This window comes from Manis pentadactyla, chromosome X (assembly GCF_030020395.1).
Source record: "Manis pentadactyla isolate mManPen7 chromosome X, mManPen7.hap1, whole genome shotgun sequence".
Lineage (NCBI taxonomy): Eukaryota > Metazoa > Chordata > Mammalia > Pholidota > Manidae > Manis > Manis pentadactyla.
The window spans coordinates 14,440,248-14,455,076 of record NC_080038.1 but is presented as its reverse complement, the minus strand read 5'-3'; the positions used below and the strand labels follow the sequence as shown (position 1 = coordinate 14,455,076).

The window sequence follows — 14,829 nt, the reverse complement described above, 5'->3', positions numbered from 1 at the left end:
AACAGGTGGGACTATACATCAAATGATAAAGCTTCTGCACAGCAAATGAAACCATCAGCAAAGTAAAAAGACAACCTTCAGAATGAAAAAAAACATTTGCAAGCTGCATATCTGATAAGGAGGCAATATCTAAAGCATATAAAGAGCTCATACAACTCAATAGCAAAAAAAAATCCCACCATTCAAGGACCTGAATAAATGTTTCTCCAAAGAAGATATGCAAAGGGCCAACCCGTACATGAAAAAATGCTCAACTTCACCAATCATTAGGGGAATGCAAATTAAAACCATAATGAGATGCCACCTAATGCCTGTTAGAATGGCCAACACAAAAAAAAACAGACGACAATGACTGGTGAGGATGTGGAGAAAAGGGAACCTTTGTGCACTATTGGTATGATTGTAAATTGGTGCAGCCACTATGGAAAATAGTATGAAGGATACTAAAAAAATTAAAAACGTAACTACCATATGATCCAGCAATTCTAATTCTGGGAATATACCCAAAGGCAATGAAAGCACTAACTCGAAAAGATATCTGTACCCCCATGTTCATAGCAGCATTATTTACAATAGCCAAGACATGGAAACAACCTAAGTGTCCATTGATGGATGAATGGATAGAGAAGTTGTAGTATGTATACCAAAATGGAATATTATTCAGCCATAAAAAATCCTACCATTTGTGAAAACCTGGGAGGACCTTGAAGGCATGTGGTAGCATGTAAGCTGTACCTATTGTGGTAATCATTTCACAGTATACATTAGTCAAACCATCATGCTGTACACCTTAAACTTATACAGTGATGTGTGCCAATTATTTCTCAATAAAACTGGAAAAGAAAATACTCAGCAATATGGACAAATCCCTAGAAGTGAATACAGTGTAATGAAAACACTTGTTCTGCTAATATGGTGAAACTAATTTAAAAATGGTTTTCTTGTAATATTGCCGTTATTTAATAATTAAGGTAATTTTAAAATTAGAAAAAAATAACTTTTTCCTGTATAAACATAATTGAATTAACATCATTATACAAAAGTGGCTAACCACCCATCTCTCCCTAATGTTGTATTCACCTAAACCTCCGTGGGTGTCAGGTCTGGATCTCTTCCTTCTGCCTAGTCACTGCTCAGATGTCACATCAGAGAGGTCATCCCTAACCAATTAAATAAAAGAGCAACTTTAGTGTTGATCCTCCCCTAGATCCCCATATCAATACCCTGCTTCACACACACACACACACACACACAGGTCTGTTTTCTGTCTCCCTTCCCTAGAACAAAATCACTACGAAGAGAGTGACCTTTATTTTCTTCACTGCTTTATCCCCAGCACCTAAACATTGCCAGCTGCATAGTAAGCACTTGATACACATTTGTTGACTGAATAGATGAATTGGTAATTGCGACTGATGCCAAATGGAATTTATTCTGTAAATTTGAGCAGCCCAGTTTTACCTTTACAAAAACTCAGTGCATACAAATGTAGCATTAAGGAGGATTCATGACATAGGGAAACAGTGATGAAGAAAGCCTTCAGAGGCACTCTGCTTGTACCTGAATTTCAGCCAACACCTGAACCTTGAGGAGAGTGCTCGTATCAACGTGGATCCTAAAATAAGGTCACATGATCTGTACACCATTATCTCTAAGACTGTCATCCACTATCAGAAAACCTGTTTTAAGACAGAAAGCATTATTTTTAAATTAGATTCACTCCGGAGAAAGAATGAATTCAAGGGTGCGCATATTCCTGACACATTACTCTTGACACTTCTCTGGGGTCAGCTGAAAAGAGAATCGCTGCCTCTCAGGGCTGACCATCTGCCCTCCAAGTGATGAATAAGCAGGACATGTAGATGAGCTCTGGGCCTCCAAGACATGCCATAGGGTTCTTGGAGTTGATCCACAGAAGAACAATAGTAGCATCACCAACCTGGAACTTGGTAGAAATGAAAATTCTTGGGCCCTGCCCCAGACCTACTGCATCAGAAATCTTGGAGAGGGACCTGGCAGTCTGTGCTTTAACAAGTCATCGGGTGATTCTGAAGCATGCTCTTTTGAGGACCAGTGTCATGGGGAAATCACCTTACTCTCAAAGAGCTGTGTGTAGAATAACACATAGCAATCTTCTCCAGAAGTCTCTAGTTAGACTGTGGCTGTAGCAAAACAAGGTGCCCTATCCAGAATTATACTGTAGTTTATTAGGATGACCCATATAAAATTAACATTTTTGCAGGTTAAATATGGTTGAATAGAGGGCTTCCAGTTTCAGCTCAGGGATGTAGAGAGCAACGAGATATCTTTCCCTTGCTTACAAGAAAAATCTGGACAGTTGGGAAACTAAAAGAACTGAGTTTGCAGAGCAAACTGCTACTTCAAAATCTGGAGAGAGAGACACACACTTTCATGAGACTCAGGACCTGAACATTTGTTTATCCAGAACTGCAGCTACCAGATGCCATAGAAGTGGATAGAACACCAAGCTATAAAATTTAACAAATTGCTGGAGGCTGAGTATGGACTGACTTGAGAGTATGAAGCTCCTGGGCAGAGAGGTTCCCACCTTTTTGTGAGCTTTCCCTCCAGGAACCCCAACTGGCTCTCACAGGAAGGATCAGGGAAAATCCAGAGAAAACTCATAATTTGGGGGTGCTGGCTGAGGAACCACTGCAGACCCTTCTCCTTTCAGGAACAAAAGGCTTATTTTGCAGGGGGAAAGACATGATTTGAGGGTGCTGGTGAAACACCATTGCACCTGGGGAAAGAGAGTTCCACCGAGCTCCACCCACCTCACCTCAAAAAAGATTTAATCTTCAGGGAGAAGGCCCTCAAGGGTGTTGACTGAGAATACTGTGGATACCCACTGCAGCTGAGGGAAGAGATTGGGGGGAGCCCTGTATCTGGAGGGGGGGCAGAAGCATTTGTGAAGCCTACACCCCAGAAACTGAGGCTTAGAATATTAGAGACCACCCCTCCATGCTGCACTAGTACACAAACAAACCTCCAGGAATAACAACAGTGGATTACAGCAGGGGGAGCTGCAAGAGATAGACTTTGGGGAACAGCACAAAGGGAAACCCCAAAACCAAGAGGAGGAACAAAAAAATGATCACTAGAGCAAGTCAAAGTTTGTAATGTCCAGAGGAACAACCAACATCAACACAGCCCAATTCTTAGTTCAATTAACATAAATTCCTACACTAACGGTTTACTTACCTCAGTATCTACTGCTTTATACAAAATGTACAGCTTTCAACAGACAATTATAACACATGCAACATGGAAAGACAAAAATAGTCTGAAGAGACAAAGCAATCTGCAGGACCAGATTTAGATATGGCACAGTTATTTTAAGTACAAGAGAGGGAATTTAAAATAATTATGATTACTATGTTAAAGGCTCTAATGGAAAAAGTAGACAATATATAAGATCAGATAGGTAATTTCAGCAGACATGGAAACTATAAGAATCAAATGACTGGAAATAAAAAACAGTAACAGAAATGAAGGATGTTTTTGATGGGCTCACCAGAAGACTTGAATATTTATATTTACTTGAATAAATAGCAGGACTGAAAAGATAAAGAGAAGGTGCAAATCACCAAATCAAGAATGAAATGGGATACCACTACAGATCCTGCAGCCATTAAAAGGATAATAAGGGACTATAATGAACAACTTCACAATCATAAATTCAACATCTCAGAAGAAATGGGCCAATTTCTCAAAACCCACAAACTATCAAAACTCAACCAAAATAAAATAGACAATAAAACAGCCCTATAACCATTAGAAACAACTGAACTTGTAATTAAAAGGCTCTAAAGAAGAAATCTTCAGGCCCAAATGGTTTCATTAGAGAAATATACCAACAACATAAAGAAGTAACACCAGTTTTACAGTCTCTTCCGGAAAATAGAAGAGGGCAGAACATTTCTCAAATCATTTTGAAACTAGTACTACTATGATATCAAAACAAGACAAAGACATTACTAACAAAAAGAAAAGAAATAAAACTACAGGTCAGCATATCTCATGAATCTAGATGCAAATATCCTCAATAAAAATGTGAGCAAATAAAATCCAGCAATGTATAAAAAGAATTATACAGTATAACCAAGTAGGATTTATTCCAAGTAGGCAAGTTCAACATTCCAAAGCAGTCAGTATAATCCACCATATCCATAGGCTGAAGAAGAAAAATCATATGATCACATCAATTGATGGCAGAAAAGGCATTTGAAAAAAAAAATCCAATACCCATGCACAATAAAAACTCTCAGTGAACTAGAAATAGAGGGAAATTTCCTTAACTTGAGCAGAATCTACAAAAAATCCACAGTGAACATCACACTTAGGGTGAAAGAATGAAATCTTTCCCTCTAAGTCTGGAACAAGGCAAAGATGTCCACTCTTACTGTTCTTATTTAACATAGAACTGCAAGTTCTAGCCATAGCAATAAGACAATAAAAAGAAATAAAAGGCACAGAGATAGGAAAGGAGAAATGAGACTGTCCCTAATTGCAGATTACATGATTATCCACATGGAAAACCCAAAGAAAATAAACCCCAAAAACCTCCAAAGTGAGCTCAGCAAGGTCAAGTAATAATGTAAATGCAAAAACCAAACAATAATTGCATTTTTACATACTAACAATGAACATGTGGAACCTAAAATTAACACCATGCTATTTACACTCACTTTAGAAAGATAAATACTTGGGTATAAATTTATAAACATGTACGAGATTTGGATGCTGAAAATTAGATTCTAATGAAAAATATCAAAGAAGGCCTAAATGAAGAGGAATGATGTGTTTATAGATTGGAAGATTCAGCATAATAAAGACATTAATTCTTTCTAAATTGATCTGTAGGTTTATGCAATTCCTATAAAAATCCTAGCAAGGTTTCTTGTAGACATAAACAAGCTTCTTCTGAAATGTGCATGGAAAAACACAGGCCTTAATATAGCTAAAACAATCTTGGAGAAGAAAATTAAATATCTACCTGATATTAAGGGCTACTATATAGCTTTAGCAACCAAGACAGCATGGTATTGGTGGAGGTATAAATATATAAGTCAGTGGAAAAGAATAGACAAACCAGAAGTAGACCCATACAAATGTGCCCAACTGATTTTTGACAAAGGGGCAAAAGCAATTCAATGAAGGAAAGAGAGCCTTTTCATCAAATGGCACTTAATTGATTGGATATCCAGAGGCAAAGAATGAACCTCTACCTAAGCCTCACATCTTTTACAAAAATTAACTCAAAATGGATTTTAAATGTAAAATGCAAAACTGTAAAACTTTTAGAAAAAAACAGAAAAACCTTTGGGCCCTATGTCTAGGCAAAGAGTTTTTTAATGTGGAATCAAAAGCACAATCCATAAATGGAAAAATTGATAAACTGGGCCCCAACAAGATTAAAAACTTTTGCCAGTGAAAGACCCTGTTAAGAGGATGAAAAGACAAGCTCCAGACTGGGAGAAAATATTTACAAACCACAGATCTGACAAAGGACTAGTATCTAGAATCTATAGAGAACACTCAAAACTCAACAGTAAAAAAACCAAACATTCCAAATAGAAAATAGGCATAAAACATGAACAGACATCACCAAAAAAATATACAGATGGCAAAGAAGCACACTGAAAGGTGTTCAGCATCATTATCCATTGGGAAAATGCAAATTAAAACCACAGTAAGATATTAGTACACACCTATCAGAATACCTAGAATGAAAAAGTGACAACATGAAATACTGGTAAGGATGTGGAGAAACTGAATCACTCACACATTGCTGGTGGGAATGTATGTAAAATGGTATAGCTCCTCTAGAAAACAACTTGGCAGTTTCTTAAAAAATTAAACATGCAAATACCATATGACCTAAAATTTGCACTCCTTGGCATTTATCCCAGAGAAATGAAAACTTATGTTCACACAAAAACCTGTATTTGAATGTTCATGGATAGCAGCTCTATTCATAATAGCCTCAAACTGTAAATAACCTCGGTGTCCTTCAAAGGATGAATGGTTAAAGAAATGGTGGTACATTCATGCCATGGAATAGTGCTTAGCAGTATGTGGGATGGACTACTGATACATACAACAACTTGGATGAATCCCAGGAAGAATTAAGCTGAGTGAAAAAAGAAAACCCTTAAAGATTACATACTGTGTGAGTCCATTTATGTAATATTGTGGAAATGACAGAATTATAGAAATGGAGAACAGATCAGCAGTTGCCAGCTGTTAGGTATGAGGGACGAGGACAGAGATGGGTGTGGCAAAGGGCAGCATGAGGGATCCATGTGGTGATGGGACTATTCTGTATCTTGACTGTATCAACATCAATATCCTTGTTGTGGTGGTGTACTATAGCCAGATGTTACCATTGCAGCAAAACAGTTAAAGGGCACACTAGATCTCTCTGTATGATTTCTTACAACTGCATATGCACCTACAATTATCTCAAAGTAACAATGTTTCATTTAAAAGAGCCTTTTCCACACACAAAACAGCAATAGAGACAAATAGGGAATCTTCTAGAAGAGAATCAAGGTGGTGAGTAGCCTAGAATTGGTGTTATGAAGATATGATTGAAGGGTCTGGGATATGGGGTATCACAGGAACAAAAGAAGACCTAAGCAGTACTTGGAAAGCTCCCATATGGAAGAAGAATTAGATTAGAATCTATGGGTAGAAGTTTCAAGATATTTCCTTTTAAATATATGGAAGAGCTTCCTAGAAACTAGAGCTGTTTAAAAATAAGTTGATGGAATTGTAAATATGTGGAGATACTGGCCTTGCTGTTCCTTGAGCACACCACGGTGCCTAAGGGCCTTTGCACTCGCTCTTCCCTCTGCCTGCAATACTCTTTCCAAATATGTCTGCATGGCTAACACCTCATCTCTTTCAAATTTTTGTTCAGTGTCCTCAGTAAGTCAAGTGGGGGCCCTGGTTCATGTGACCATCATCCTCACTCCAGACCCTGGCTGATGAAGCAGGTACCATCTGGAATGTTACTGGTAGCAGAAAATTGATAGCAGAGAGAAAAGACCTCTAGAAAGTTTTGTGCCAGAAACAAAGTGCTCAGTTTCAAAGTAAGGGCAAGACATGTCCAGAAAAGGGAATTGGAAATTAGAAGAGAATTTTTGGAGATAGCCTGGTATGCTGGTGGTTTCCTCCCTGTCAATGGGGTTTTGGGGGGTGGGTGACCCCCTTACTATGAGCCTAGGGAAATGACTCAAACATAGTTTGCTACATGTGTCCCAAGAAGTTTTCCGGACATAGAGAATAAGTTCTGAGTCATACCTCAGAAATCTAGAGGGTGAGATGGATGGCTGGATACTCACATGGTTGCAGTGAGAGAGGGGCAAATGATACACATTTCCCCTGGCCCAGGTGTGGTTCCAGCCCTAGAAAACCATCAGTGCGGGTGTCTTAGACTCTCTCCCTGCACACCCCACCTTAGAGAGGTGGCTAGCAAGGTGGAAGACGAGAGCAGAAGCCAACCTGGCTTCTCCTTTTCCCACCATAAATGGTCAGCCTGTAGCAGGCCTAGACTGAAGAGAGAAGTGTTCTTAATTTTAAAACTTTTAAATCTTTCCATTGTAAAAGATTTTCAGACGTACAGAAAAGTTGCAAAACTTGCATAAGGAGTGTGACACAGGACAGAGATCCCTGAGAAAAAGAAAAACAGCGTGAGCTCTACAATTTCCCTAGCTTACTGTCTCAGAGAGTTTCCAGGCCATAGAACAGAGAAAGGGAACCCAGGGGGCACCCAGTCATGGTCCTGAGTTGAGTAGATGGAGCTGGAAGGCCAAGGAGTTAGAGAGGAGAGAGCTGCATGTACTCTGCCAGAGATGTGTAGATCTGAAATCTTCAGCAAGATGCTGACCAGCGCCTGTGTGTGAAGAATCTCCCTGAGGCCAGGGAAAGAAGCCCCTGAATGGATTAGAGGGAACAATCCCTGGAGTCCCATAGGGCCTGAATGGGTTCTGTCTCCACTGGCCAGAATGGAAATGTAGTACACAGGACATTGCGTAGAGTCTGCAGAAGGACTCAGTAGAGGGAATTAATTAGCCCTTTAGGCTGCCCTGATCCCACTTACAGCTTAAGAGCCAGCCTGCAAAGGATCAAACTGTTTCTGAGTAATTTAACTATGGCCCAGAAAAAAGCTAAAAAATATTTATGGGAATGTAAAAATATGCAGTACCCATTAAGATAAAATTCACAGTGTGCAGCATCTAATAAATTACCAGGCATGCAACGAAGCAAGAAAATATGACCCACAATGAGGAGAAAAATCAATAGAAACAGATCCAGGAACAAAATAGATGGTGCTGTTAGTAGACAAGGACATTCGGGTGGTTATTATAACTCTATTCCATATGTTCAAGAAGGTATAGGACAACACGTGGGATGAGAATGGGACTGCACTGGGTGTCACTAATGGATGGTCAATTTAGGGGTGACATAACTCAGTTCAGAGATCATGTGCTCATACCTGATGGTCTTTCGATCCCTATCTGTAAATAACACATCATATATCTGTAGCATGTCTTGGAAGCAACTTACAATTTTAAATACATCTTTTGAAGCTCACTTGTTTCTCACAAGCTACTTGCTTACTCATTATGTATACTTAAAACATCCTCAAAACGTCCTGAGTTTCACCTGTTTCATAAGCTAATATTTTATATACAATCTATGCTTAATACTTCCTATGAGTTTCATCCATCCTGTTTATTTTTCTTGGCAGATTACAATCATCTATGTCCATACAATATTTATAGCCACTCCTATACACAGGCATATATGTCTATAGCCATATCCATATCCATACCCATCTGTCTCAGTATCTGTATCTAACATGATGGCAGGGACTTGGGCTGTGGTGTTCACTATGATATCCTCAGCACCACAGATAGTGCCTGACACATAATAGGTGCTTAATAAATCCTTGTTGGATTACTATATATATAACGGTTTTCACCAAATACGTATACTATTGTGCAACATGGTTGCTTTTCTTTTGTCACTATTGGCTCTTGGCCCTTGGGTACAATGAAAAAAGTAATGAAGTTGCCACTTGAATGATAACTAAAATATTTTTTACAGTGTTGAATGAGTCTAAGAACTAACTAGTTTGACCACAATAGGTATGAATAACAAGCCTAAATAAAGGAAACGAAAAAAAACCTGCCTAGGTTTAATCTTACTTGAGCTACAGTGCCTCTGCTCTCTTCTTCAGTCCACTGTTCTAGTTCAAATGACATCTCTGAGTTGGGACAAAGTGTTTTCCAGGATGTGCACTTAGTAAGGGACAAGGCAGGGGTAAGAACTTCAATGGAAAAGATGAATCCAGCATTTGGCAATTTTCTCCTTAGTTGGGCTAGGGAGGCAGGAAGGACATTGGGAGAAGTGGCTGGGGTGTCTTTCAGGTGTGCAAATGGTGGAAGAAATGAGAAGGTGGGCTGTGTGGGCCAACTGTGGGGAAGGCACTCATTAGCTAGGTAAATGCTGGGTTCTTCGCTCATCGGGGTTTGTGCTTAGAGCAAGGTATTATTCAACCTAGAATTCACAACTCCTCTGTGTCTTAGTCAGCAGGGTGCCAGTGAGAGCTGGAAGGAACGTGGGAAGACTGAAGTGGGGGCAACAGCTAGACACTGGCAGTCAGTTAGGAAATTGACATTTTTGCCCTTCTGATGGTTGTGCCAGTCATTGGAATAATCTCAGATGAACAGGCACATTAGCAAAATTGCTATTATGCATTGCAAGGTTACAAAGAAAATGTGTCCTTTTTTTTTTGTAGATAATTATTTTTTATTGAAGGGTAGTTGACACACAGTATTACATTACATTAGTTTCAGGTGTACAACATAGTGATTCAACATTTATATACATGACAATTCTAGGTACCAGCTATCACCATACCAAGCTGTTACAATATCTTGACTATATTCATTACATCCCGGTTACTTATTATTTTACCATTGGAAGTGTATACTTTTTTGTGTGTGTGTGAGGGCATCTCTCATATTTATTGATCAAATGGTTGTTAACAACAATAAAATTCTGTAGAGGGGAGTCAATGCTCAATGCACAATCATTAATCCACCCAAGCCTAATTTTCATCAGTCTCCAATCTTCTGAGGCATAACAAACAAGTTCTTACATGGAGAACAAATTCTTACATAGTGAATAAGTTCTTACATGGTGAACAATACAAGGGCAGCCATCACAGAAACCTTCGGTTTTGCTCATGCATTATGAACTATAAACAGTCAGTTCAAATATGAATACTCATTTGATTTTTATACTTGATTTATATGTGGATACCACATTTCTCCCTTTATTATTATTATTATTTTTTTTTTTTAATAATTATTTTTTATTGAAGGGTAGTTGACACACAGTATTACATTACATGAGTTTCAAGTGTACAACACAGTGGTAGAACATTTATATACATAATTCTAGGTTCCAGCTATCACCCTACCAGGCTGTTACAATATCTTGACTATATTCCTTATGCTATACATTACATCCCGGTTACTAATTTATTTTACCATTGGAAGTCTGTCCTTTTTTTTTTTTTTTTTTTTTTTTTTTGTGAGGGCATCTCTCATATTTATTGATCAAATGGTTGTTAACGACAATAAAATTCTGTATAGGGGAGTCAATGCTCAATGCACAAGCATTAATCCACCCCAAGCCTAATTTTTGTCAGTCTCCAATCTTCTGAGGCATAACAAACAAGTTTTTACATGTAGAACAAATTCTTACATAATGAATAAGTTACATAGTGAACAGTACAAGGGCAGTCATCACAGAAACTTTCGGTTTTGCTCATGCATTATGAACTCTAAACAGTCAGTTCAAATATGAATACTCATTTGGTTTTTATACTTGATTTATATGTGGATACCACATTTCTCTCTTTATTATTATTATTTTTAATAAAATGCTGAAGTGGTAGGTAGATACAAGATAAAGGTAGAAAACGTAGTTTAGTGTTGTAAGAGAGCAAATGTAGATGATCAGGTGTGTGCCTGTAGACTATGTGTTAATCCAAGCTAGACAAGGGCAATAAAACATCCACATATGCAGAAGATTTCTCTCAGAACAGGGGGGGTGAGGTTCTAAACCTCACCTCTGTTGATCCCCAATTTCTCACCTGATGACCCCCCTGCGACTGTGCCTGTCTTAGGTTGTTCCTCCCTTGAGGAATCTTACCTGTCTCTGGCTAACCAGTCATCTTCCGGGGCCATACAGGGAAATGTTAAGTTGGTAAGTGAGAGAGAAGCCTTATTGTTTGAAATGGTTAGCTTTTTATTTCTTTGCATATTTATGCCCTGTAGCTTCTATGCCCAGCATTTGTCTTGAGGTATCTTTACCACTTGGAAGAATTATGATACTCGGTAAATTTGTTATGAGGCACGAATTCTATTTAAGGGTTGTAATTAGGAAGGAAGAAGAAAAGCTATAGAAGTAGCAGGTGGCAGAAAACCTGGGAAGATTGATTATTTCTTTGACATATCTTCTTGTAGAGTAACTTCAGCATGTATAGGTTTTAAACTACTACTTAAATTGCGCACACACATTAACATAATAGGAGTATAGTTACATAACCAAAGCATACCTGTAATTACCAGCCATCTCCAGTGAAACCAAGAAAACCAGTTAGGCACCTTAGGCATTTGTGAAAACTTATCTATGATATGGTGGATATTGTCCAACTGAACTTGAACAGTCTGAGAGAAATCAGACAAATTAAAACAACCCATTCCTGGGGAATGTTCACATCCCTTATGTTCTTTTAACAGTAAATAGTCTGTAGTTGTAAGATTTTGGAGCACTACAATTTGCACTTCTCCTAATTCTTGGTTGAGTTCCGACAGTATAGATCCAGTCAAATTTGTTGTTTTACTGTAAGCACAGGCCAGCTTAGATATCTCCTTCTTCATTCCCATGGCAAGTCCAGGGACTGGTGGGATGAGTGCATCTACAGCTGTAGCAGCGCGTGGATCTTTGTTGGGGTTTTTTGATGATCATCTTCTGGCATGAGTCTTCCAGAGAGTGCTGATATTGGAAGTTCTTTTTCATATCGTATCTTAGTTCACTTTCAGGGTAGCCCAATTAGGCTTTGATCCTCTGTATAAACACAAACAGACCCTTTGCCTACACTTCTATATGCCCTTTATACTCTTGTGTAGAACTCATTGGAGGTTACCACACAGGAACTGCCCTTTTTTTTTTTTGGGTATCACTAATCTACACTTACATGACGAATATTATGTTTACTAGGCTCTCCCCTATACCAGGTCCCCCCTATAAACCCCTTTACAGTCGCTGTCCATCAGCATAGCAAAATGTTGTAGAATTCTTACTTGCCTTCTCTGTGTTGTACAGCCCTCCCTTTTCTCCTACCCCCCTATGCATGCTAATCTTAATACCCCCCTACTTCTGAAAATGTGTCCTTTTATAGCATCATATTAAAAAAAAATCTTAGAACGTTGGTGTTGAAAGTTTCCCCTAGCTTTCCTCTTCCCAATTCTGGTCTGTGTGTGTGTTTACAGATTTCCTCAGAACCCATTTTCCATTTATTGGACACAAAAGAGGGCACACATTGATGTCATTTGTGAAGTTCCTAATTTCTACTAGGACTGGAATTAGAGCACGATGTCTTCAAAGATTTATACTGGCAGTTTCTGTTTTCTTTGGGGGGTGGGGTGAATAAATGGACTGTATTATTACTGAACCATGCAGAGAAGCCCAAGTGTTGTTTTATAAGGTAAGTCCTATCCTGCTTGTGTCAAAATGTCTTGTGATGTGCTGCAAAGGACACTGTCAAGAAAGTGTAAGGACAACCCACAGAATGAGAGACAATTTTCATTAATCACCTATCTGACAAGAGACATGTATCTACAACATATAAAGAACTTTTACAACTCAGTAAAAAGACAAAATACCTAATTTTTAAATGGGCAAAGGACCCAAATGGACATTTCTCCAAAGAAGTTACACAAATAGGGAATAAGCACATGGCAAGATGCTCAAAATCATTAGTCATCAGGGAAATGCAAATTTAAACCACAGTGTGACACCACTTCACACCTACTAGGATGGCTGTAATCAAGAAGACAGTAGCAAGTGTTGGTGAGAGGGTGGAGAAATGGGAACCCTTCTGCCCTGGGTGGGAATGTAAAATGGCAGAGCCATTTTAGAAAACAGTGGCAGTTTCTCCAAAGGTAAACACAGAGCTTCTATATAACCGAGAAATGCCATTACTAGGTATATGCTCAAGACAAACTTCTGTCCACACGTTGGATGATTCCTCTTATGTGAAATGTCTGGAATAGGTGAATCTATAAAGACAGAAAGATTGGTGGTTGCTAAGAGGCTGAGGGGTGTTGGCAGGGTGTGGATGCAGTGTGATGACTGCTAAGGGGCACTGGGTCTTTTGAGGGGAGGTGATAAAAATGCTCTAAAACTGTGTGGTGATGGCTGCTCAACTCTGAATATACTAAAAACCACTTAAATGGTTTTTGTATTATATCTCAAAACTGTTATTAAAAGTGAAAAACCAAAAACCTTGTGACAATGTCCAATGCATCCTATCTCTTAAATACATGTACTATCTGTATTAAAAAGTAAAAAAATACTTTTTAATATTTGGGCTTAAAATCGTGAGGTGGGTAAGATGTACAGATAGATCCCTTTGGGTTCACAGCATTTCATAGGTCTAGCAGGCAGCCTACTTGGAGTCTATTTTCCAGGCAAACAGAATTTTTTTGCTGGTGCGTCCTGGTGTTTTGTCAAGGGCACAGTGTAAGGATGAGTGGGCCTCCAGGACTGGGCTCAGGAGGGCCATGTCTTGGCACTGGACAAGGGGTACAAAATCAGAGGCGTTTTAAATAAGCATCTAGCTCAGTTCTGCCTTAATTAAACATCACGTCTATATTGGGTTTGGAATTAAATTACGTCCAACCAGTGCTCTGAGATTTTACTCTCCTTGAAAAGCCTCAAATTGTTCAGAGGGAAAAAATGGGGACACCTGGTGTGGATCAGGCCTCAGGGATGGCCACAAAACCCTGATCCGCAGGAATCCGCCCTTCTCGGGCGCTGCGCAAGCGAGGCAACAGGAGGCGCCCTGTCCGCTCCTGCCCCGCCTCCCGCCTCAGGCGTTCCCTGCCTGCCGCTCGCCCTGACGTCACTAGGCGGCGGCCAGGCGGCAGCTACCTCCCGCCGCGGGGCCACGTGCGCGCTCCGAGCGCCTCAGCTCCCCTCCCCCACACCCGCGGCCCTCAGCCAGGCAGGCTCGAGGAAGGACGCAGGGCGGCCGCATGGAGGGTGGCGGCTGGTTTCCGAAGGCTGGCGTTTTCCGGGCGGCGGTCGAAGTCCCGCCGTGCCGGCTGCAGCGTAAGCGCGAAGGCCCGGCGGGGCCGACGGGGCCCGACGGGGCGCACGGGCCTCGGCGGGTTCTGCGCGCTGTGTACGTGAGCAACGAGAGCCCCGATGGCGGCGCGGCCGGTGGCCCTGAGGCGGGGGCGCGGCAGTGCCTGTTGCGGGCTTGTGAGGCCGAGGGCGTCCACCTCACCTCCGTGCCCTTCGAAGAGCTCCATGTCGAGGAGACGGCCGTGCTGGACGCCTTCTGCGACGCAGGTGAGGCGGGGGCCCTTCGCCCCACCCCTCCCGCCCGCCTCCTTGCCCTCTTGCCTGTGGTGGCGCCGGCCCTCCCAGTCCTAGTTGCTCCTCACTCTTTCCACAGGTCGACCCCGTCCTTTGGGGGAGGGGAAAATACGTAGC

At 40.5% G+C, this 14,829-nt stretch overlaps 1 protein-coding gene across 1 annotated transcript in view; it reads left to right on the top strand.

Annotated features, from left to right (window-relative positions):
* Positions 1–14,366: 14,366 nt before the first annotated feature.
* MAP3K15 (mitogen-activated protein kinase kinase kinase 15) overlaps positions 14,367–14,829 on the top strand; it is a 118,975-nt gene continuing 118,512 nt past the window's right edge. Inside the window, 1 exon segment of the mRNA XM_036912775.2 lies at positions 14,367–14,685. Within this exon segment, the coding sequence (XP_036768670.2) occupies positions 14,367–14,685 (319 nt within the window).